General features: G+C 40.7%; 1 protein-coding gene across 1 annotated transcript; it reads left to right on the top strand.

Moving 5' to 3' along the window:
* Window positions 1-348: 348 nt before the first annotated feature.
* On the top strand, window positions 349-11,792 carry LOC121181382 (neuropeptide FF receptor 2-like). The gene is made up of 5 exons (XM_041037324.1): window positions 349-490; window positions 677-1,229; window positions 2,250-2,847; window positions 11,464-11,560; window positions 11,662-11,792. The coding sequence occupies exons 1-5, from the start codon at window positions 349-351 to the stop codon at window positions 11,790-11,792; spliced, it is 1,521 nt and encodes a 506-aa protein (XP_040893258.1).
* The last annotated feature ends 15,310 nt before the right edge of the window (window positions 11,793-27,102 follow it).

Raw genomic sequence — 27,102 nt, 5'->3', positions numbered from 1 at the left:
GTTACATAAGGACTGCACTGGGACCAGTGCTGAACAGCATCACGACTTCAGCTGATTCATAAGATGTGGCATAAGATGTGGGGCCGTGATATACATTTGTGTAAAGACATTTTTACCCTCAGAGAACACAAGGACCTGCAGAGACTGAAGCGTAGAACCTGATGTGATTTTTTAAAATTTCTCTTGGTAAGGATTTCACACCTTTTTGGCTTCTGATCTTAGCTGTGTCTATGAATGGATTTTAATGAGGACCGAGGGAAACCTGTGCGTTAAACCGTACAGCCCGAGACGTTTTCATACCCCTCTCCTGCTTCTCCTGTGGCGTGTTTGTTCCCGCCGGGAAGCAGCATGGATCTGTCCCAGGACCAGCTGTCGGACTGGAGCTCAGTGCAGCCCAGCTTCTCTCCACTGCTGCAGTATGATGGCTCTCAGGAAAGACTCAACCACACCTACGGCTTCCACAGCTCTCTGATGCTGCCCTCCACCTTCAGCTCCCCTACTGTCTCCCTCCATCAACCTCTGCACTCTCTGCCTCCCTCCTCCCTCATTCCCTCCCGTCTCCTCTCCACCACCTCCTCCTTATCCTTTCGTCAAACATCCACTTTTGTCTACCAACCCTCCTCCTCTTCTTCCTTTCCTTTGTCCCTGTCCACCTTCTCTTCTAATGACTTGGCAGATCTGGAGACCATGCTGCTCTGGACCCTCCATGAGCCCAGCACCATCACTCTGACCATCATGTACTGCCTATCCTTCATTCTGGGATTCATTGGGAATTTAATGTCCCTGCGTGTCCTCACCAACAGGCGCAGCCGGCGGCTAGCCGGTGTCAGTGCCACACGCAGTCTTCTCGTGAACTTGGCGGTGTGTGACCTGGCCGTGGTGTGTGTCTGCATGCCCATCACTCTGGGAAGCCAGATCTACACGGCCTGGGTGTACGGCGACCTCCTGTGTCGCGCCGTACCCTTCACGCAGGCCATCTCAGTCTCAGCCAGTGTGTTGACGCTGACGGTGATCAGTGTGAACCGTTACTACAGCGTTCAGTCACCTCTGCGAGCTCGCTCCATGTTTACCCGCCGCCGAATCCTGGCAACTGTCGCCGTGGTGTGGGCAGTGTCCTCGATCATTTGCGCTCCTATCGCAGTGATGAACCGGCGGCGGGAGATCAGCTTTGGGACATTCACCATCTTGGTCTGTCAGGAGGAGTGGCCTCAGCATCGCCTTAAACAGGGGTAGGTGCTCTGACAGGCCTTGTGTGTATTACAGGATTTAGACTCCTGAATGGTCATCGGTACTGGGAATGGGGCTGGGGGGTGCTGTCACACCAAGCTGAGAATCAGCCTTGAATGCTCTTGGACCGTGGCTGAGTATGGACATCCATCACTTTTAGTTTTTGAGTTGTCCAGCTCCATTGGCTGAAATGGGCTCTTAGTGACCAGTTGAGCATGTTGAATTGGAAGAGGCTGTCAATGAGAGAGAACTGTCTGATCCTTTTCTGGTCCCTACCCCCCCATTAAAAAGACCAGAGACTTGTCATCTGTAGTCTTTGCATTGTGTTTGGAAGCAACTTGTAAAAGAAGCCGAGCGCCAATGTAAAGCAAGCAATCAATTTGCATTTGCCCCATTTACCTCTTTCAGATTGGTTTGGTGTGCCAAACTGTGCTTGAGGAGCTCAGACTGTCAAACTGAGCACGATTTTGTACTTAAACGCAGGTTTAGAGACAGGTTTTTGTTCCCTTTTTTTAAATCCCTGCCTTGTTTTCCTTAATCACAAGCTGTCAATTGGCTCAGAATGACTTCTGTTATGTACAGTCTGTACTTTTATCTTTTTAGCTCTCATACCATAATAGCTTCATTGTCTGTGAATCACTTTGCGACTGTGCGCTGCAAAGTGTTTGCAAAAGTGTTGATTATCTGCAGATACCCTCCAGTGTAATTCTCTTGGAAGTTAAAAGACAGTGCTGCTGGTTATAATATTGTCAAAGAAAGATCGCTGTATCTTGATGAAAACAGAGCAAATTAAATATCCTTGAGAAGAGGCCCATTGTCTTCAAATGGAGCACGTTGCTGCCGTAATAGAAATATCCTTGACACACCAGGCATTTCTAAATAGCCTACAGTGTCATTTTTAGTGTTTCAACACACAGACAAATGGAACAGAGTTATTTTAGTTAAAAATATTACAGATTTCTTGGCTTTTTATCCTTTTAGAAAGGAAAGTAACCTGTTAATATTTCCCTTTTCCTCTACAGATACAATGTGCTACTATTCGTGATGCTCTACTGCCTGCCAGTGACCTTTAACCTCACCATAGGCTTCCTGACTGGCAGGCGCCTTTGGGGAGGGAAAAAATCCACTTTTGCTGATCTCGATCCTCGCAGCCAAGCTCTGCACACCTCGCGCCTCAAGACTCGTCAAAAGATCGCCAAGATGGTGGTGTGCCTGGTGCTGCTGTTCGCAGTGTCCTGGCTGCCTCTGTACTTGGTTGACCTTTGGATTGACTGCGAACAAAGGCCACCTTCTTGGCTGCTGCAGACGCGGCCATTTGCCCAGTGGCTGGGCCTGACAAACTCCAGCCTTAACCCCATCTGTTACTGTTTCATAGGGGATCTGTACCGCTCAGCAAAGGTGATACGGACGCGATACTACCAGAAAGTCGCCGCTCTCTTCGGCTCCTCCTCGTTCTCCAGCTCAGCTGCAGTGGCGTCTCCTGCCGCAGTGATTACAGACACCAAAGTGACTTCTGCTGAGCGCAACCATATTGCTGCTGCTGCTGTGGCAGCGTCCGCGTCCATGGTTACAATCCCCAGGTTGCTGAGCTTGGCTCGTGGCCAGGGACTGGGGCAGAAGGTCAGAGACAGTTCAGACAGCCGAGCAGGATCCGACCACAGTATCTCAGACTGGTGTCGGTCCAGTCCCAGTGTGTGTGACAGCTCTTTGTTCCCTTGCCAGCTCCACACACTCCAGCAGTCCATACAAAGAGCGGACCTCCTGCCCACAAGAAGACACTCTGTGAATGAGAACGCAGGATCATTACATTTAAGAATTGAGTCTGTGGAAATAGATGTGCTGCCTTTGAGGAGGCATTCAGGGGACAGAATATATGGTCTGTCAGCTGATAAGAGAGACACCATTACCATGGGCAGAGACGTTCTCTTTTCCACTGGGCAGCACAGAAGCAAAACATCACAAACCTACTCTCTGGTTGGAGACAGGGAGGACGAAACAACTGATATGACCAGCCTGTGAAAGCTGCAGATTATCTGATGTATGAGCAGGGAGGAATTTTATTTTTTCTTTTTGTCCTGCAGGCAGCGAAAACGCACGCAGCTCCAGATTCACAGTTTGCAGTTGACAGTGTGGGTTAATCCCTTGAAAAAGCCATTGTTTGTCTTGAGGATAAACTGACCTGGTCTACACTCTCCTCTCTTTCTGCGGGTAGTCTCGCTCTGTGTTATCGAAAGTACAGAGGATCCAGGTCTGCTCCAGTGAGTTCATATATTTGAGGACAGGTAGCGGGAGCCGTGATGGAGTGAACCCTGCAGGAGAATAGTTTCAGTGTTATTTAGCCGTGGGCTAAAAAGCCAGTTATCAGTCAGAAGGATGGATTGCTGCAGTGTACCATTACATGCAAGTCATATCATTAGCGTTACAGCTGCTAGTCACAGTTGTTTCTTACATCTGCTTAAGACAATAACCCAGCAGGTCGTGAAGTGTGTTGATTCTTTTGCTTAGATTCTTTTCAGGTCTCTCAGTGGTTTCGATTGTACTTGTTGCTCACAGAAAAGGCAAAGCCCTTTGTTTCTGAGAGACCTTCGCAGGTTAATGTCACCATCAGTGACTGCGGTCTGTGTTGTGTAGTGCCAGTTGTTCATGTGTGCAGTCATACAGATGATTTGCAGGGAGTAGGAGATATGGTGTATATGAAGCAGAAAATGCAAAAGTCAGAACACAGCGAACAGCTTTGATTTGCACATAACGACTCTGTGATATTGCTCTGGCAGCTTCTCAGCTTGTGTGATTTTTGAAAGCTTGGCCAGGTTGTCTGAACTGTGCCCCAAGACAAGCAGGGTTACTTCATTCAGAAATTTAAAGAGTCAGTTCACCCCAATAACAACACATACCTGATGCCTCACAATTTTGCCCATGGTGCTTAGACGATTTAATAATTACATTTAAAATCAAACAAATGTAACATGTCTAGAATCAGTGTCCTGGCCTGACAGGCGGACTGAGTTGCCAGTTCATTTTCACCTCATTTCACCTCAGTCTGACTGCATTAGCTCTTTTCTTTTCAGTAGTGCTGGTAACGGTAGGGGGGGATGGAAGGTGATTTGCCCTAACCAATCAGAAATGAATGACATACCTATCCTGCCGACATCATTTACAGTCACCAGTGGAGAAATGCTTTTTCATCCTGATTGAATTAATATGCCACTTAAAGTTTCCCTGTGGAGTTTTCTTTTAAACAAAGTCATATTCACATTCATTCGCAACACACCCAAATTGATTGTTTTGAAAATTTGCAATCCTGCGTTGTTTACATCCATGTTTACATGCTAGCAGCCTTCTTCTTTTCCACATTTTGTCGGCTCATTGCTGCCTTTTTTGGTACGACACTGTCGCCTAGCTCTGTGCAACAGTGCAAAACCACTGGCAGGAAACCATTGCTCTTTTGCTAGTGGTCAAAAACACCACAGGGCACCTTTGAAAAGTTAATATGCCTGTCAGCTGCCCCGATTTTATTTACAATTTTCACTGTCTTCATCCTCCAGCTCTGTTTGGCTCAGCTGTTTTTTCAACCAGGGAAACAACAATCAATGAACTCAAAACCAGACCTATTTGAACCGCTAAACAGATCAGAGACCTGTAACCAGGGTATCAGTGGTTTTGCTGCTCTGGATAATCCACGGATCCCTGGCTGCATTTTCAATAGGGACCAGTTCCTCAGATGAAGAATGAAGGTGAAAATGACATCTCAGAGACAAATATCTAAAAACGTAGATGAACTAACAAGAACTATATTTCTCTGTATGTCTAGACACTACTAAAGGTAAGAGGGGAAATATTTGTTTTCAGTTTGGGTGAACCGACCCTTTAGAAAATTTCCTTTATTGCAAATATCACGCTGACTTTTGGTATTTGATAACACAAGAGTTTTGGAGCCAACCAGCACATGCATTGTTGAGTAAAGGCTGAAACAGAGTGCAGAAATAGCTTTAAAGGTTAAAGAACTAAAAGGCACACACACTCACACATACACAGATGCATACACACAGACAACAAAATCTAATCTACCCTCAGGCTGCTTCCAGTTGTGTGCAAGACAGAGGTGGTGAATAGCATGAACTGCTGTGACATCAAGCTGCTAATCACACTCTTGTCCTCGCAGCAAAAGTGAAGTGTGCGGCACTCAAGGCATCAAACTGTGTTGAAACTGTCCTATTTATGTCATTGGATGAGGCTGCTTTGTACCTTAGAAAATCTCAATGCCATTATGCTGTGACTGTGTCTTTCATCTCTCCTGTCTTTACTTTCATCTACCTCTCTCTCTCTTTCTCAGTTTTGCACTGTGTTAATGGAGGGCGTGTGTACTAAATTATGTGCATTTGGTGTTCCATTAAAAAAGTAAAAGAGTTTGTCTGTGGTCACCTGTACCTGCGACTGAAGCGTCCCGGGATTTGCACATATTTTGAAAGAACCTGCAACACAGCTGTGCGTAGTGGAACTTTGTGTAGAGAGGCTTGAAACAGACAGATAAAAGGTTTCACACTTCTCAGATCCTTTGTCCAATCTTCTCTTGTTCCCTCAGGCTTGATTAAATCTCGATAGGATCTGAATTTAGTCATGAGTAGTTCTCATTCCTTTTTTTAATGAGTTACAGAGAAGTGGAAGGAAGGAATGTCTCATCAAACTTGTGAAATGAACAACGCTCCACCACGAATTTGATTAGTGGCTGCAGAACAAGACGGGCGTTCTAGCTTTACTTGTTCACAATGTGGAAAATTAGAAACTGAAATCACTTTGCTGAAGGTCTGGATGATATTCAGGCAACTACGCCATAAGGTTAGAGGTGTCAGGAGCTTCAGGTTCGGAAATGATCGCGGTCATGATTAAAAGAAGCCAACATTGACTGTCAGTAGCAAGTGTGAAGCAGACAGAGATCATGCTGTTGACCTATTCCCACTACCATGAAATCCTGCCTCTGTGGACCTGCAGGGACCTGAATTCACGTCAGACATCCCCTCTTTGTGACACACACACACACACAAACACACAAGTTCATTTCACAATTTCAGATATCCTGAGGACCCACGATGAGGCACTTCAGCTCATGATTGCTTTCATTTCTTCAGATATCCAGTTTTTTTTTTTGATCCACTCAAACCTTTCCTCCACATCATCTCAACACTCTTGTGTTTTTCTTTGTTCTCTCTTTTCCTTTTCCTCTTCTTCCCACCTCTCTGCCTTTCCCTATTTTCTCATTTCTTTCGGTTTTGGTCATCTCCTCTCTTTTTGCGTCATTGCTGTACCAGTGTCTACTAGTGTTTCTCTTCATCTTCCAGCATTACCATCTTCATATTGCCTTTTTTTGGCAACAAATCCAAGGACCATTTAACACTGGAGAGCATACGGGTTGCACTGCATGCTAAAGGGACAGAAACAGTGAAAAAAAAAATGCAGTGTAGTAATGGGGAGGTCAAAAACACCACATATATTTTATTGATGAGGGTGATCACAGAAGGGAGATGTATTTGGTACAGAAACTATGTTCTGCTGTTTAGCAACCATACTTCAAAATGAAACATTGATAACAGTGTGAAACGATGTGTCTCAGCATAGTGTTGACATGTTGTTGTTAATGTTGTCTGAAAAGCAGAGGATGTGTTTTTTTTTTTGGTCAAGTTTTTGCATTACAGCCGGTCAGGCACAAAAAGTTTTTGCACATGCAGTCTGCACCTACCATCGTGCAGTCCACTGTATGGCCCGCTGGCTTTTCATTTTTTATTTTTGAACCCTAATTAATATATACCATAGAATGAAACACAGATGTATTTACTGCTTCAGTTTCATAAAGACTAGGCTGTGTGTAGGAAGAGATAGATCTTTTTCACAGCAGACATTTTAACTTGTCAGTGTAGGAAAAACACACTAATTACTTTAACGACGGATTTGTTCTGTTCAAGTGTCCCAGTAAGCCATGACAGTGTGACAGAGACTCAAGCACAATACCAGAATTCGGCCTTTATTGATTTTATTATTACATGTCAAAATGTGTCACACTGATATGATACACCTGAGAGAATGCTATGAGGATGGCACAGGGTGACTGTTCTGATTTTGATGAACTGACCACAAGAGCAGACTGACCAGAACAGCTGTTATCGCTACCAACATCGCAGTCGGATATTGTTCCACGTGGGTGATGCAGAATCAAGTCTTACAGCTATGGGTGAGTCAAACCTGTTCCCACAGGGCATGTGAGATAGAAGTTTTCATATTTCAAAACATTTCTCACAGTAACATATCATTTTCTTGTAGCAATTTGGCGTGCTACAGAGTCCAAGCAATGGGCTGTCCATCATGGCCATGCTTTCCAATCTCGTGTGCCTGCATTCCTGGAAAATATCTCCGCCTTTTCTTTCAGGACCTGCAGGTGAGCTTTGCCCATGCAGACTTTAATACTTTCAAGGTCCAGATTTTGGTGTAGCACCCACAAATCCCTCTCCACTTGCACCTCTCTCCACTTACACTTCTTAGGGCGTTTTGTGCCTTTATTACTGACAGGAGAGTAATGGGAAATTACATGCAACAAAGATTCCTGGGAGATTCATAGTGGAGATGTTGCGGTTCATTGCCAGCAGGGCCCTCCTCTCCACTCACTGCTGATGTTTTGAAACATATCACAGTTCCCCCTTAAGTGTTAAACACTGGTATCGGAGGTGCTATGAGAGAACCAGAGTGTACTTTTAAAAGTACTTTTCATAATACATCAAATATTAAAATATCTGTTTTTTCCTAAAGCAGGAGTCACTGTTGAAACAAACACTTTTAAGGACTTAGACTTGTTATTCAGGGCTCATCTGCAATGGGTATTCAGTTTCTTTGGCCAACTAGATGTGGATTGCTGTCAATCATTTGTTTGGTGCTGTTGTCCCTGTTGGTTTTCGTTGTTTTTGTGTTTGAAAAAAACTCTTCACCTTCACTCTTACACAAAGTTAAATGCTGCTGTGATATTGATTTACTCCAGGGGAGAAAGCAAAACTAAAACAGCAGTGCTGATGCTGAGTGAGATAGCAGAGGCACCAGATTTACAGAGAACTTCCTCAGACTTTGGGAAAGGTAGATAAACCTGGCAGGATGATGAAAAAGTCACAAAAAGTATAAAAAAAAAAAACGACAGAAGCTGGAAAGACGTAAACATGGTGTAACACTTTCTCTAAGAGAATGAATCTCATTCTGTCTTTCTTCAATCACGTCATCTCCAAAAACCAGATTTATGCAGCCACAACTGAGACATTAAAGATCTGACCAGACGAGCAGGAGGTCATTGTTCTGCCAAATGTAATTTAGCCAAATAAACAGACGACATTATCTTGCTAGATTTAGGATACCAACATGAGTCTGGCAGAGTTTAAATCTTTTTTTTTCTATGACAATTTTATTTAGCCTAATTATTAAATCCAAGCCAAATGTGAAATCCCTTTGCGTGTGCCAAGCGTGGAAGGCAGAAAAGTGTTATATAAAATGTGTTTGAGCGTATTGATATCACTTTTCTCATTACTCAAAAATGGGTCTGTAATTACACGCGACTATTATCACTGTAATTATAAACAATTCAAATACGGAAAGCATTCAGCTTTGGCTGGATGTCAGCCATGCAGCCAGCTCTTAAACTGCTGGCCTCTGTTGCAGCTTTGTGATAATGGCTTCAGTCATTTGGCAGCTTTGTGTGTAATCTGTCATCCTGGATTGTTATAGTAATAGTAAACTCAGGATCTTGTTTTCATAGGCCATATTCATGTTAGCTGTGTTGGTGACCTGTCCATCATCAGCTGTCAGCACTTTCCAGCTGCTCCTTTTGCTTTTCATCTTTATTTCCTTGTTCAAACAGATAACCTTCAGCAGTCTCACATACAATACTCACTCAGGTGTTATCACTGTTGTATGAATGACAATTTCATCGATTAGATATAGTTTTTTGCGTTTTGGACCTAAAGAGCTGTGATGAAATTAAAGTGAACACGTTTGACAGATGGAAATGTTATGGAGTCAGTGATTGGCACCACACGCTCAGAAGGAACTGATACTAATCCTGGTAAACATGACAAAATGAGGATGTATGAGGCATTTAGCAATAAACCAAGGTACTTGGTGCTTTCATAGCAAACCATTGTTATATTGTTAGCCTCATGGTGGCGCTAGAGGAAAAAGTCAGGGGATCACCAGAGTCATTACTATTCATCCTTTGAGCACCATGGGAAATTGTGTGACAGATTTCATGCCCATTCACTCTACAAGTATTTTTATTTTGGTTCGTTCGTTTTTTAAATGTAATTCTAAATTTGAAGATTATGGTGATCTTGTAACATTAAAATAAAACGTTTTTTTTTTCTTTTTTTTGTCGCTCAAAATATGCGTCACAACCGCCGCTGTGCGACACCCGGTGGCAACATTTTCAGGTTGACAGCTGACTGCACGCTCCAGTGCACGCGATGAAGTGATGGCGGAACACAGAAGCACGCGACATTTTTGGTTCGCTGCAGGTGGATAATTCAAGTTTGGATTTTTATTTCATAAATACGAGGAGGACTCAAATAGACATTGAGTATTTTATTTTAAAGTTAGCATTAACCAAGCGTCTTTTGTTCGGAGTTCAAAATGTTTTTGTTACAAATAAAATTTCGTGTAGCAGTTCATTGATTTCATAAATGCAACACGCTATAGTTTTTTATACCTAGCATACAGGTAAAAAAAAAAAAAAAAAAAAAGGATATATGCAGTGTTATCCTCATTTTAGATGTCAAACGGGTTTTGTGGCTCCGGGTGTTTTCTCTTCTTGTGGGAGACGGTCCAAATGGCTCTTTGAGTATTTAAGGTTGCCGACCCCTGTCATAGAGCCATACTGCTGTTTGTGGCTAAAATGCCATCAGACCTCCAGGAGCAGTAGTAGTATAAAATCCCTCCTCTTACGGTTCTGCAGCCCAGCCTTTGTGCTTGTAGTTGAGGTGTTTTACTTTGAATCCCTGAGGACAGGAAAACCATTAGAGAGCCACTACCAGATGTCCCGAATTGATGTCCCTTCAACTAAATGAAGTTTATTGTCCCATCTAAACATTTTATGGATTTGTCTGGCTTTAGGGCTGAGAGGGCTTTTCTGTTTTTTTTAATGTGAGTAAAAAGATTTGCAAGCTGCTTAGGTTTGCTAGGCCTTGCACAGTACAGCGTACTGTAACCAAACACTTAACCAGAGTTAATTTAACAACAAACACACACAAACTACATTTGCATCACTCACCTCTTGATTCTCTTCTTCCAGCTGACTACATAGAATCTGTGTACACTTTACCAGATATTTTTTTGGAGGATACAGGAAATGGATTAATTTTGTTTTTTGTTTTGTGAATTATGTTAGGCTTCAAAAACATTATGGTTAGGGGAAGACACATCCTGCATTGTGCCATTGTTGAGTTTTTCAGTGTTTAACCGAAGACGACAGTTGTTTCCTACAAAAGCCACTGTGGATATTAGCAGAAAGCAAATTAAATATGTTGTCAGTGAGGATTTTTTTTTTATTTTTTTATGTGTGTTATATGAACATTTTGTGACTTTGCACATAATATGTTCATGACAAACCTTTCTTTGGTTAAAGAAAATAAAAAGATTAATCACCAATTTTTTTCCAGAAGATATTTGCTCTCCCAAATCTGTTGTATATGAATGCAAGGAGACTGGGCTCCTTTGCAAATATTAACCCTGCCTTTCCCTCACTTCCACTGAACAGACAAATTCATCTGGCACTCCATCTGGCTCCAGCCGATTTGCAGGTCAGAGTTCACCTGCTAAATCACATGGTTTGCCAATAGAAACAATGTTGTCTTGATGTGTCTTTTGATTGAAAGTGGAGGGACTATTGATTCTAGCGATGATGTTTTGTACAATACCACACTATTAACTGGAGCATCACTCTGCTCAGTATTTTCTGATGACCTTCTTCCAGCCACTAAGATGTCATTTTGTGCTGGTCTGTTTCACTAAGCTGCAAAACTGACTGTAGTCTAAGAGTTTAGAAACCCCACTTGCAGCATTTTGTGCTACTCCTTATACTGAACAGAGTCCAGAGTGTTGCGACAATCAAAAATGTTCGGATTAGGCAGGGCCTCCTTTCCTTCTCCTTGTGTTCTTTGTCTTGTTATGTCTGTTCTCCCTGTTTGTTTGTGAGTGTGTGTTTTTGCTTGAACACAGTGTGGGGATGTTACGTTTCCCACCATCTCACCTGCACACCTGTTGAGAATCCACTCATCACTCCACCCACTTCCTGGTGTTACTGTCGTCACTGGCGGTAAAAGTTGTCCGACCTTGCTAAGAAAAGAAGTTACTTTGTTTGAAGAACCTCAGTCTGTTTGTGGATGCTAACCTCTGTTTGTTTTGCCTGTGCCACAGGTTCACCGGCCACATGCCCACCTGCTTGTTCCACCTTCACTGCAGGGAAAGACCTCACCCACGCTCTGTCCCTTGGCTCAGTCTCAGACCCCCTCCCTCCGACGTGGATTCACCCCTCCACCTACCTGTGAGTTTGCTAAGATCACCCTGCCTTGCCTGCCTGCCCACTCGTCTAGTTTTCCTTGGTGGAAATAAACTGTTGAACTCCGCTATTGTCTCTGTGTGTCTGGGTTTGCATCTGGGTCCTACAAAAAATAAAACGGAGGTGCTCAAAGGTTACACTTCACATTCTTTTTATCTTATGACCAAGCACGCAATTATCACCTCTTCTTCACAGTTGTATTAACTGCTTCATCACAGGAGCACATACACACACGTTCACATTTTACCTCAGGTGTTATGCACATATGCGTCGTCACATTATAATTTTTTTTTCTCACTTAATTTTCACATTTCCCCTCTCTTCCACACATGGCCGGGCCTTCGTTCACTTCATCCAGAACTGAGCTGTGTATTAGACCGTAACAGAGCCGACAGTCAACATTTAAACTTTCTGTTTGTTGCTTTCTCTCGTTCATAATCTAGACAAACGCACACGAGCCCTGAGCAGACTTGGTGAGTGTGAAATGACAACATAAAGCATATTGAACAGGCTTGCATATAGAGGATGTAAGTGGTCAGCAAAGCAAACCCTGCAAATGCATGCATCAGCGCAAACATACACACAGACACTCATTCGATCAGAAATGAACCTTAAAATCAACCTCTGGCAGGGCACTGAGGGTGTTATTCTGAGAGTAGCAGATAAGGTTTTCTTATTTTCCCACATGCAACGACTGAGATGGAAACTGTGCATTTGCCAGTGTTTGTGTGTGTGTGTGTGCGTGTGTGTGTCTGCATGTTACTACTGAGAATGATAAAAAATCTACAGTTCCCGTTTTTTTTCAAACATTTCCTCTTTGATGGGCTCACCCTAACCTGAAGTGAAGGGCAGTGCTCCCCAGATGGCAGCGCTCTTGTGTGCGTCACCGATTTCCAATAGTCAATATCCCAATCAACTCAAGCGGAAACCACAAAAAAAAAAAAAAAATCTGACTTGGCGCCAAAAGAAAGAGACAACCTGGTGAGACTGGCTCAGTGATAGAGATGCAGCCAATCCCCATAATACAGTAATGGAGACTACTGAGCTCCAGAAATAGCTGTTTCCTGTTTTTCAGCTAAAAATCAAGCAAGCAATAGTTTCCTCTAACAGTATTTCAGTGACTTTGGCTTAATTGAAAAATTCCCCCAAAATTTAACTCACTAGAGGTTTAGATTTGCATATTTTAGAGCAAGCTGCACTGTAAGAGATTTTCAGATTTGGAAATGTGGGGATTACGCATGTATTGTGCCTTTAAATAGCTGGAGCCCACATGCTGCACATTATGGCAGCAACAGTGAATCCTGACAAACTTTGGCTCCCAAAAACTGGCCTAAAGGCAAGGCTACAAAAATATGCTTGCACATGTTGCGGAGGACTTAGTTGTGATGAGCAAGATATTTTTCAGCCTTTCCTCTTCTTTGTTTGTATTTTGCACTAAGGGTTAAGGTTGATGTCTATGAAAGCACACAAAAAAGTTCCAACACTGCAGTGGGTCTAGTAACGATTGAATATTTAGAAACCTTACACTCACGCTCTTTGTCTCATGATTAAAATTTAAGATTTCCAGAAAACAGACTTTAACTCCAGCCATGAGCACTGTGCTTGTACTTGCCAGCTGAGGTAAATAAAAGTCTATATGTGTTTGTCGGCATGTACGATCAGCACTGTGACAGACATGTCTGAGGTGGTGCCTGCCTTTTGCTCAGTGTGTGCTAGAATCACATCAAACTCCCTGTGACTGAACAACACAAGCTGTTTAAGAGATCGATGAATGGATGTAAAAGGAGGGAACCTGCAGGTTTGGCAAATCCTTTTAGTTGTAATTTAGACCGACTCCATGGTGTTGAGAAGAGGGATAGATTTTTGGCACTTGCTGCTGTGGTGTTTACTGTGTAATCTTCTTAGGTTGCCCAAAAAAACACATTCCAAGTGTCTGGAAAATTAGAAGGAAATGTCTGTTTGGTTAAATCACCCATCTCCTTTATAGGAGATCCACATTATCATGAAAATGCACTAAGAGGATGCAGAGAATGAATGTACTCTACATCCTCCCTTTCCTGGAATAGACATTCATCAGCCTTCTGTCTCATCTGTTCTTCCTAAAGCAAATGATACTGGTGGAAAATGCCAAAGTGGTCATTTCTGGGAAAGCACAACTTGTAGCCTGCTGACATCTTTCACACTGGTTGCCATCATTGTCAGTGTCCAGTTGAAGAAGACCATCCTGACTAAACCTCCCCTGGAGCTGGGATACTAGGAGTATGGGGAAGTTGGCAGCTTTTAATTCCTTTAGACTGTAGGCATAGTCAGCTTGTTAAAATTGTAAGGAGATCCTTGAAAGAAAAGGTTCAGAGTCACCGTCCCTCTGGCTCAGCTGCAGCAGTGACCCTGGCAGCGAGTTATCCATCCCAGCAACACATTGCTGTTCTCAAAACCCATGACAGCTGCCTGGTTCTGTCTCTGCCATTCCTTCTCCCCAAGGCTGCATTCAGACCAAAAATAGCACTATTAAAAAATCACAACACTGCAGGTGCAGGTATGGGTGTGTGAATATGGATGAGAAAAAAAAAGAAATACAAACTGGGAAGTCCAGGTTGAAGACTTATCAGGCGGTGCGTAACATTTTGTACTCCATTGTGGCAGGATTTAACAACTTTAAAGGGTACTTAGGGCAGGAATAATTTGCTCCATCATCCTGACGCTTGCAAGGAAGCTCACAAAAGAAGTAGCACGATAGTACACGGCGCACACTACAAGGTAATCTGACTGAAGTATGTATGTGTTGCCTGTTGACGTTTGACTGCATTGTTGCAGAGGTTTAGGCTGGTTTAACAGTTCAGCTCAATGTGACATCACCCCTGCGGTGCCAGCACAGTGGGTTTTGTTGACTGCTTTTTTTTTTGAAGAAGAAGAAGAAGTGCTCATATCTGTGCAAACTCAAGCTTTGCTCCTGTCCTCCTCATTGTTGTTGTTTCGTACGCACACAGGCCATGCACTAGTCCAGCTCAGCCAACAGACGTCTGTTGACGGAGGCAGGGAGTAGCTACAGCAGCACTTTTTTTTCTTGATATAGCTTAGCCATTGTGTATTCAAAGAAGTACACTCCCACCTATGGTAGATTCAGACTGTGTCATCTTACCTTGATCTCATTGTTCCTGACTAGACGCTGGATCCCGCAGATACTTTATTGCTTTTATCATTCTTATTCCACCCCTCACTTTTTCATTTTTCATTTTTGTCTTCTCCTAATATATTCCTTCTTATCTGTTGTTGCAATTTACCTTGCTTTTATTATCAAATATTCATTACAAACATCTTATCATTATCTCATTATAATAAGCTCTGTTGTAATCTATTATTTTTATTAACAAAACCGCTCTCAATTACCCGCCCATTTATTCTGCTTCTTGTTACTGCCACTGGGCACGGATGGTATTTGAGTGCATATCTGAAGGTGTAAACATGCTTGGTGTGAGGGATATTGGACCATATCTCAACATTAAAAAAACCCTCAGCACAACAAACAAAGCTTCTTAATACGTGCATATCAACAGGACGTAGCTGGTGCTACTGTGTGGTTTTTTTTTTTTCAGTGATTTTTCCTTGAGTCAGAACTTCTTGTTCACTCTTTGATGCATGTTATAAAAAAGGGATTATGTGATTATATGATGTAGTGAACTCCTGCTGTGCTAGCACTCTGTATGAACAGCAGAGTATATTGAAGTTGACACTGAAGCACAGACAGTTTTAAAAAGAATACCCCACACCTCCCACACCACGAGGAGATGTATGAGTTAGAAAAAGACTCTGTAAGTTATTCCTACAAAGTAAAAGCTGAATTCAGCAATGACATGCACTATTGCTCATTTAAATACACTCAGGGTTTTTGCTGTGTCATCCTCAGTTGGTCTGGTCTGGTATGACCGGTTGGTGGCCAGTGTTAGCCAGTATGGGCAAACCTTTGGTAGCATTAAATCATTAGTATTACTTGGAATCAAAGGGGCTACTGTGCAGATTGTGTGGCTTTAAAGTGTTTCACTCAAGCATTTGTATTGATCTTGATCTTAAGTGGTTGAATTTTGAAAAACAGGCTGCAGTGCTGGTTTGCAGTTTTTTTAAACTTAAGACTCAGGCTACCTGATGCCTTCTGTTTTCAGTCTATATGCTAAGATAATCATGTCCTCGATTTAGTTCCATGCAACAGGAACAGGAGAGCAGTATTAGTCTTCTCATCTAACTCTTAGCAAGAGAGAGAATAAGTGCATTTCACCAAATGTCGCCTCTGTTAAACTAGAAATGTTGACATTTGAATTATTTAACCACGGCAGCTACTGTTCCCTTATCTGAAAGTGGTTCTTGTCAAATAATGTTAATCAGATCTTCACTTCTATTTAACAATAATGACGAAATATTACATTGCAAAACGTTGGCAATAAAAATATGCCAATAAATACTTTAACTGAAATGTCAAAGCATTTAATGAACAAAGAAAACACACAACCTCTGATTTTCTTTGCAGTCAGACGGTTTTCTGACTTTGCTTCTTTAAGTTTTAACTAATGTTTTAATTAAAGAGCCTTGTGCCAACTTGCCTTGTTACACAGAGCTCTGGCATCGATACCAGATAAGAGAGAGTGCTGGACCAGCAAGCTTTCCAGGCCAGACTTAAACCTCAGAAATCAGAAGCACATGGTAAATATCTTTCGCCACGGATTCACCTGTATGTTCCCACAGTTCCCATAGTGAGTTATATGTGGAATCTTATGGAAGACTCACACAAAAGAATGAAATAATAGTATTTAAGGTGAAAATGGTCAAGCCTTCTTTGCATTTTTAGTTAAGAACACTGAGCTAATTTCACACCTCAGTGAGCTTCTGCATTTAATCATTTCATGTATTTACTGTTGGTATAAGAGCAATTGTGATTTCTTGCTATCCTGTATTAAAATATTTAGCAGCCTTTGTGGTGTAGGAAGCACACAGAAATTAGTGTGAGAAAGAAGGGGAGTAGAAACAGTTAGCAACAAGCAGAGAAAATCTTACGGTAAAATTAACTAATTTAGACATTGGCCATCTTGAACTGACATTTTCAAAGAGGTGGGTTTCCACTAAATTGGCTTTCATTCAAACCAATCTTCTAAAGGTTTTTTGCGTCTGGCAACGTGCCTGTAGCTTGGTCATCTTGATTCTGTTGAAATAAAAGTCCTTATGTCAGGACAACTGGGGTTAAATGTTGATCCATTAAGATAAGAAAATCCTTTATTAGTCCCTCAGTGGGGAAATTGCATTTAGCAACAGCAGGGGTACAGTACAGTAAGTAAAAGTAAAATATAAGTAAGAGTAAGTTCAGTCATTGTTCAAAGTGGTCCATGCTTTTTCTTAAGTCATATGTTAATGGTGAAATCTTAGGCTGGTATCATCTTAGGCTGGTTTAACAGTTCAGCTCAATGTGACAGCACCCCTGCTAATAAATTATTTGAGACACCACAAATTACTGTGAAAGTCATCAGTAAACCTGTAATTATAATTATTATAATGGTGGTTATTAACAGTTTATCTGTATCAGTAAATAATCATTATTATTATCTTAACTATTGCAAATAATAATACATTACTGCTTCAACCAAAACAGTTCCGTTGCAGGCCATAAAACCAAAACAATGACATGAAGGGCAATAAAAAAAACAACAGAGGGAAACGTTTAAAAATGTTTGATTAGACATAAGCAAGACTAAGTAAAACTAACACCTGTTTATACATCACTTACCTCCTCATGTTGCCCATACTGTGATGGCTGGGTTATTGCCCAGAAAAAGCTAAAATCCCTCAATGCAGGGCTTCCAAAAAGCTACAGAGGCACTGCAGGTAAGTAAGACTCTGAAGATTATGAAGTCTATAAAGATCACTGTGTTTTCAGCTGCTTGCTGATATGGTTTTTCTGTCTGCTTCCATCTAAATTAAGAAAAGCCTCTCAGCTACAACATTTCACCGACCAAGACACATCTGGCTTATGAGGCTTGAGCCTGCTGTGACCACGTACTGTCTGGTAAATACAACTATATTCTTCGCAGCTGGCTTAATCTGGTGGGGACTTCATAAATCCTCAAATTCATCACTGAAAACTGTCAGTATAACTCAGGTTCTCTCCACAGCTGTATCCAGGAAAACTGATTTGTCTTAGGGGCTTGTGAAGCCTGACTTTATTTGTGTAATATTTACTGTTACTTTGGTTTAAAAATTAGCTGTAGTCTTGTTCTACCATTCTGATCCTGATGTTAGTGAATCAATCAAATCAATTCTAAGCTGAACTGATTCTGACCAATTTTTAAAAAAATGTACTGCTTCCACACATGAAAAAGTGACACAATTAATTACCTTCCAAGATGTCATTAAGTGGAAATTTTATTTACCACTGACTGTGGTATTGATTGACACTACTGTCTCTTAATGCAGTCCTCGAGGGAAACTGCCCAACAAATTAGCATTATATGCTAATGCTAATTTGTTGGGCAGTTTGCACCACATAAATCAGTATTAAAGAACAAGAGTCCTGCATTGCACTGGGCCACTGTGTCAAAACCAAGTTCTAACACATGCATTAACTGATTTTTTTTTTTTGGCCACTTGGTGGCAGCGGAACAAGTTGTAAACACTGACATAAGACATAAGACAGTAATTTTAAATCTTAAGTTGATGGGGTGAATAATATCTATCTATTTATCCATCTATTTATACCCAAATCTATGCCCTTGCTCTTCTGTCTTAATGGGTAGTTGAAGATGACAGGGTACATACACAGTGCACAGTGTTTGGGAGGTGGTCAGGGGTCAAAAAGGGCCCAACAGCAAATTTGTGCCCCAGTGGCTTATAGACCAAATGGTCATCCATCACCACAGCCTGTTTCATCTATGAAAAATCTTGTGTTAAACTCTCAAAGGCCTGTGTCACCAGGGCCTAAATGGGGTCACCATTATTAGTGTTGGTGGCATCGATGTCCATTTCTGTGACAGAAAAAAACAAAGAGAAAAAGATGGTGGGAGAACAGTAGAGAGTAAAAATATTAGTCTGACTGTTTTCTTTGCTTGGTTTTGTCACATCTGTTTTATTCACCCACAGTGAATGTATTGAATGAATGTATTCCCTCACTCCATGCAAACATTTCCAAACCAAAATCAATCATTTTCAACTTCATTCTAAATTTCATATCCAAATCTCTTCAGTGTATCTGGACTTGAAATGAACAAAGTATGTGCACATAAAGTAGACTGAGTGACAACAGTTAATACCAGCGAGTGCATAGCGGCGACTATTTATTCCTACTGAGACAAGAACCTGTTGTTGTTTTTGCAAGTAATGTCATCAGCCTGACAAAAATGAAGATAAATCTGCAATTAAACTATGCACAGATGATACAATTCAACAAGCCGTCGCAGCGCATAGGAAAATAACACAGGAAATAAGGACATAAAACACATTTATACATCGTGGTCATCCTACCATCGAGTCATTGTTGGAAATGGCTTTTGACTACAGGTGAATGTGACAAAAGGAAGCCGGGAATACTTAGGAGATCTATATCCTTTACCCTTCTCCGCCTCTCAAAATAGATTTTCTAGTTTAACCAGACATAGTACATGTTTCAGCTCTTTCCATGACCTTTCAGTCTGCCAGTGGAATGCACCATACAATACCATTTAAAGGCTTCATGTCGCTTATACATGGGCCAAGAAAACATAAAGTAATGCACAAGAACTAACCTGTACAAGCACACATGCATAGCGCATAGACACAGAGGAGGACACACTAATATCATAGTAAAGTAGTGAGGTAAAAGCAGCAAAATGTCACAGTAAAAATACATTATGAGAAAAAGTAATATGCAGAAAGTCAATCAATACTTTTATGTTAAATGATTAAATGTCTTTGTGTGATGTGAGAAGGTTGCTTGTAGTGATGGACCAGCATGAAATTATGATCGAACCCTACAATTCCTCTCAGCTCTACAAAGATTTTTTTTTTTTAGCATTTTTTTTTTTTTTTTAGCATTTTTCAGCTAATAGTTTTGGTTTCATGACCTGAAATTGTACCATTTTGGTTCATTCACTGCTCTCCTCAACCTCATAACCACAGAGGGCAGCTGTTCTAGAAGTCAAGCAATAAACCTACTGTGCACTACTTGCCCAGCACCAAACAGGTTACAGGTGAAATCAGCGACTAGCTGGTGAACAAAGTGGAGCAAATAGACGCTAAAAAACCAGATATTTCCCTGAGGAGAAGGTGCAAACTATGCAAGACAGAGCTACAAGAGTCAGCCTTTAATTAACGTGTCATCTGCTACGAAATGCAGTTGCAAATAAATGTTTGTCTGAATAGATAGTTTGCCTTTTGTCAACATCATAGTTTACACGACGATAATATGTGAATGTTTTGTTTACAGCTTCTTTACCATAGCTTTACAATATAGCTCCTGTTTTATGGCCTTTTATCAATTTTGATCATGGTGGAGCTAATTTTTTAAACTGTTGCATAATGAAATCTGTAACAATATGAACGTTTACAAACTCATCACTTATTTTGTGCAAAAAATCTGAATTTATAAAGTAGCTAATAACTGTAGCTTCCTTTTTTTCTCAGAAAGGTAGCAGAGGAGACACAGAAAGTGACATGAAATATAAATTTTCAAGTAAAGCAAGTGCTTCAATTTCGTACTTAAGTATAGCACCTGGGTGAATGTACGCACAAATGAATCCTTGTAGACTGGTGTTTTATACTCCTGGGGAACTGAATCAGTGCCCAGTGTATTCAGTGTTATTCCAGTGAGCTCTGTTAACTCATCCAGACTGAATGGACTTCAAACAGACACACAGAATGCATAATGCATATTATGTCAAAAATGATTCACTTTCGAGGGTAAATATTTTTCATGTTCATAATGTTTCACCTCATCTTTCATGCTTTCTCCACCTACCTTTGTTGACTGACTGAGCAGCTCCCTTTGAGTATTTATTGTTTGAGGTACAGAGGGTTACTGCTGACAGGTTCACAGAGGACAGATTTTGAGCGCTGGATGTGAGAAATGATCAGTGAGAAACTGATGAACTGACCCGTTTCGCTGAAGAGGACACACATGGGATGTGTGAAACAGTGAGCATTTGATAACGAGAGAGAATAATTGAAATAGAATGAACCCTAATCACAAAAAAAGAAAGAAAAAAAATCTGTCTTAACATTTTATGGGAGACATTTGCAGGAGATAAAATCCACATTTAGACAGGGAATTCATAAAACTCTTTCACAGACACACAAACACACACCCCTCTGCTAATGTTAGAGGCCTTTCATGTGAGATAGGTCGGTCTATCAAAGTTTTTTATATTTCACTGGTTTATTTTTGCCTTTCCTCTGTCTCTTTTGCATTCAGAAAGAGGGTGGAGTATTTAAAGCAACAAAACCAGCAAACATTTTTGATGCTAGACTGATACTCATGCTTTGTAGTTCCAGTAATATTATAAAAATTGTGAACTGTAAATATAGACGTAAATAAATCTGCTGTCATCCACAATTGCTTTTCAGATTAAAAACTTCCAAACTAATTCAATGCCCATATTTCATATCTCTTTTGAAGCAGTGATGGAGAGGAGGACTCTGAACAAACTGTTATCCATCATGGATAACCCTGACCACCCTCTCCATCCTGTACTGGACGGACAGCGGAGCGCCTTCTCCAAAAGGCTCAGACAGCTTCGCTGTCATAGGAACCGCTACAGGAAATCATTCCTGCCACATGCTATAGGACTGTATAACTCATCACCCCTGTGCCAGAGATAACCTGTGTTATTGCTGTTATGATGATTATGCACCTTAACCTTGTTTACAACTGTATTTCATCCTGCACTCTTATTCATTTTTATTCTTGCACATTCATATTACTGTCCTACAGTTTTACAGTCTTAATAGTTTTCATAGTTATTTATAACAATTTTTTATCTTGCACTCCTATTCATCTTATTTTGCACATTCATATTACTGTTCTATAGTTTTTACAGTTCTTATAGTTCCATAGCTGTTTATAAGAATATTTCATTCTGCACTCTTATTCCTCTCATATTGCACAGTCATATTACAGTGGTATAGTTTTTATTGTTTCATTGTTGTTTATATACTTATTCATCCTGCACTCTTATTCTTCTTATATTTGCACATCCATACTACTCGACTGTTTTGGTGCACTGACTTGCTACTATGCACTTTCTGGAGAATTCATTGTACTACTTTGTACATTTGTACTCTGGTTTCACAAACTTAACTTATTGTTACCGCTGACTGTTACTCATACTTAGCTTTATTTAGCTTTTTTACTGCAGATTTATGTAGGGCAAATCTCCTTATTTTTTGTACTTGTGACCATTGTACTATTGTGTTTATTACCTGTACACGGCTGCTATAACAGTTGAATTTCCCAGTTTGGGATCAATAAAGTATTTTTATCTTATCTTATCTTATCTTATATTTAATGTCTTAATATTAGACTGTGACAAATTTGTGCTATTTATAAGCTGAACATATTTATAAGCGGAACACCTCCTATACTCTATCCATCTATCAAATACTTTCTTGGATGAGAATCTCTGTTTTGCTTTGACTCTGTAATTCCCGAGTATATCAACCTAATTAGAAAACAGTGAATAAAAAAGCAGAATTCATTGCACCTTAATGTGTAACTGCAGGCCACTGGCTTCCATTATGTTTTGTCACATTGTGATGCCCTAATATGTAATAACTAATGCTCAACAGTCATGACTTATCTGTATGGATTCACTGTGGTTCCGGTGAAAATGCACAAAACCAAATGAACAAACAAACCAGTGTGAGACATGAAATGATGATGAATAAACGCGAAAACATTCTTAAAAATCTTTGTTCTCACTAGCTTTTACTGTCACGCTGGAGAAGACGAGGCTCACCCATATGCATTTGAAAAAGACAATTAATTTGTCATAAAAATGTGACAGGCTCAATCAATATGTAAAATCATGGTGGAAAAGAGAAAATATCGTAAATCTTTATGTTGTGAATGAAGCATTTTCCCGTTGTTATGTAGGATTTGGTGGCTCTAGAGAAAAACACTGGATCACTAAAGTCAATAGTAAACATTGCCAGGGAACAATGAATGTATGGACAAACTTTTGTGTCAATCTATGTGGCAATTGTATCTGTTGACATATTTCTCAGACTGACAGGCTGGCTTTACTATCCTAAGAGTCACGCCGCTAACATGCACACAGGCAGACACACACACACACACACACACACACACACACACACACACACACACACACACACACACACACACACACACACACACACACACACACACACACACACACACACACACAGACAAAATAACTGCTTACAAGTGTTGAACTGAGCAACATTTGATTTCTCAAAAGACTGATTTGAGCCCACACGCTTACGTTGTGTTTGAAAGTCTGACCCATTCAGCCCTCAGATAATACAGAACTATCGCCACTTATCATTACTTCCAGTATCTCCTTTTTTCACTGACAAGGAAAGTAATGAAAAGTTGGAAATGATCATCAGTGAGCTGACAGAAAGGGGTGGGAGAGGAGAGCCTAGGGAGACAAAAAGTTCACACTGCATTTGTTGAGGTTTCAGATAATCTCTCCATCTGTTTCTTCCGAGTTGCTGTGAAAATGAGTCTGAAGAGAAACTGACGTCCTCTTAAGCCCCCAATACTCCCCTGTGCTGGAGTGGGCTGATGATGAATGAGCCCACTGTTGGCCAGCTTAAGTGGTACATCACTCAGAAATAAAGCAACACACACTCCCACACACAACGTCAGCAACAACAACAAAAAAAAAATTAGTTGCTGTTAGATACACACCATGGACTTGAAACACCTTGAAAAATGAAAGAATCCAACACAGATTTATTAGAAAAATAGGATTTCCTTTGAGACTTCTTGAAGCTGCACCAATCAATATTTTCTTATTAACTGTGGGTCAAATGACTATGTGATAGGACAGAGGTCCCTCAAAGTGATGAATTAACAGTGAATTATAATCCAACTCTGCAGTGCTACAGAGTTTTTAAGCATCTTTCAGCTCAGTGTTTCGGTTTTATGACCTGCAGCTTTACTGCTTCGGTTCACTCTCAGCTCTTATCGACTGTTTTAGCCAGCTCTGATTAATCCACTGTACACTACCTGTCCAGCACCAGCACAGCGTCAGACGTATTAAGCTAAAATGGCCCAATATTATTCTCAAGAGTTGGTTGAAACAAAGCAGAGCTAAAAGGCGAGTGAACATTGAACTTAAATTTGTCATGTAGTTAGTCACATCAGTCTAAATGAATGCTAATGTTGCTCTGTCTGCTGGAAATGTTAAAAGACAGCTCTAACATTTTAGCCATACCAAGTTCACAGTGTTGTATTTACAGCTCGTTCCACTGCACCCGAGTGACCAGAAAATCCATTAATGCTGTTTTAAGAATCTTCACTGCAGTAAACTCCTGGTAAGATAATCTGAAACATAACATATTCTGTAATGATATAAAAAAAATAGGTTGAGATTCTAATTATTGTTAGTTTCATATTTGAATGTTAGGGCAAAATTGAGTTGATGAAAATATGGAGTGACTCTCAAGGTGGATTGTTTTCAGAAGATTTAATGGCTCAGGTGTATAACTGATAAGATGTGATGTGACAAAAAGGGCTTAAAGGATTTTACTGATTTTAGTTTTTAACACCAGGACACCTGGAGTGATGATCGTCTTTTCAAGCTTCGCCTCTCCCCTTGTGTCCTCGTTAATCCCCACCCATTAAAACCTGGAAGCCTCACTCCAAACTGTGTTTAATTACCTACCTATGAGTCACAAAATGCTAATGGGAAGATGTATATCTTTATTTGTATAACCATGTTTTCCTTGTTTCACAGTTCGTTTATTGATTAATATGTCTTGCAACCGGTGTTATAAGATCTGCATGTATATCAGAAACGAAAAATTCAATTATACCTAATTTCTCTTTTGATTTACTCCTCTGTTTTCTGTGTGCTGTGATTTGTAAAATATTATTTGAACCATCCAGCTACATATTGATTCCAAACTAATGAACTGCTGAAACAGCTGCTGGATCCTTGTGTTTTAATGTGCATCCAATTCCAGATGTTCTGTGAACCAGTGGCATCATCATTATTCATTCATTAAAGCTTTTTTTTTTATTTCCTTTGTCAGGACTGTGACCACAACAGCTGTCTCTACTGCATAGAGTAAAGCTGTGCTCCCCCACATTTAAAGTTTCACTACAAAGGCAAACGTGCTGAAGGTCTTCATCACAGATGAAGGAGGAGCAGGAAAGAGAAAATCAATAGGACAAAAGTGTTGATTGATGAACTGATTCCCCGAGGTACGAGGGGCCTCAGTTGTATCAGAAGTTGGCCCCTCCTACGTTAACTCACTGCTCTTCCCTGTTATGAGACTCTGAGAGATGTCAGCCCCTATCTGACTTGCGCCTAATCCAGCCAAAGCTATCAGATCTGCAAAGGTCATGGACGAAAGAGTCATTTTCTACGTAGTGTCACACAGATCACAGAGCACAGTGGAAGCAATTTTTGAGGCTTCACTGATTGCCATGGATAGTCCTGGCAAGTCTGTTTAAATGCAGTAACATCAGTATTCAGCACAAAGCTACACCCTGCAAGACAGAAAAGAAGAAAGTAAATCACAGGAATTAAAGATTTACTGTGATGTACATCGTGTTGTATCAGTGTATTACATCTTGTGGTAAAACGACTAGTCTAAGGCAGCATATGGTCTTACCCTCTGCTGGGGTTAGACTGAGATATCAGTTTGCCAACATGGCAGACCTAAAGGTGGTAATCCTCAGAGATAAATGTTGACCATCAAACAAAAATGCCTTCAGAAGCAGTTACTCACATTGCTGCTGTCTCTACAGTTGCTCATAGGCACGAACATAAGTGTTCGATACCACCGCACCCACAACCACTGTTTCAACAAACAAGCCACCAGATTGTTGTTGTACATGGGGAGACCTGTGATACCAGGAAACATATGAAGCGCTCTCTTGAAAAAGTAAATTCCATGAATCGACAATGATCCAAACAACATGTAGTCGGGCGTCGCCGACGATAATGAAATAATGTGGCCAGAAATCGACCTGTTTGTACATATGCTTACACTGAACAAAACCTTAGACCATATATAGACATGTAGTATTTTATGGCAGGATATATCTAATCAAAATCAAGAGGGCTTTTGGTTTCCTGTGAACAGTTTCACAGCCACTTATGAAGTATGACTTCATGTAGCTTCTCTTTAGCCTTTTACAGTCGGGAAAAACTTCTGCCTGAATCCTTTCTAAATCTATTTTGCACACTTGATTGCACAACAGTTCTTTTATTATTTTCACACAACTGTTTTCAATGTTTTTTGTTTTTTTTTCCTATGTCAGTGCTTGATAGCAGATGCTGACTACCACGTTTGCCACTCAGGGGGGAGTGACTATGGTGACTTGAACATATGGTCATTACGTTAAATGCATGAAGCTGAAGTGCATGGGCCCTGGTGAAAATTATTGTTACAGTAATAAAACACTGCATCTTGAGGAGGTTACACTTGGGTTCATGGTGGTTGTTGTATCTATACTGCTTAACATGGCCTTTAAATATGGTATGTCAATACTACCACCCAAATGTCTGATCATCACTAATGTGCTTCATGGACAGCAGTCATACTAATTTGTCACATAGAAATATAAAATGACCTGTTTAATTATTTTGCTTTTGAATAAACGGGAATCATGATTATAACTGAATGTGAGAGGTGGCTCACTACACTATTAACAACCGCTGGCAAACCTGAAATTATTTTGTTAGCCTGGGGTTATTGATGATTGCATGATGCATTATTGACTTTGTAGATATTGGCATTCGTATCAGCCTTTAAAATCCAATATAGGTGGAACTGTACTATCAGCATACGACATTCACAATACACATCACTTCGTATGGAATGAATTCTGTAAGGCTGCTTTATCTGGCTGTTGGTTGTAACTCTTTTCCTAGTTTGCTCTGAGTCTCTGCTACTTCCCTCCATTTTCTTACCTCTACAGCTCCTCTACCTCTTCTGTCCATCATGATGCTTCTTTTTTTTAATATAACTTACATTTTCTTATTTTCGTCTGCCAATCAGGCCACCCCGAGGGCAAAACATGTATGTGCAAATGGTTGCATTCCACCATTCACACAGGTGGACGCACA

Source organism: Toxotes jaculatrix, chromosome 4 (assembly GCF_017976425.1).
Source record: "Toxotes jaculatrix isolate fToxJac2 chromosome 4, fToxJac2.pri, whole genome shotgun sequence".
Lineage (NCBI taxonomy): Eukaryota > Metazoa > Chordata > Actinopteri > Toxotidae > Toxotes > Toxotes jaculatrix.
Note: the sequence above shows the minus strand (reverse complement) of the source record. Positions and strands in the feature narration are given on the sequence as shown.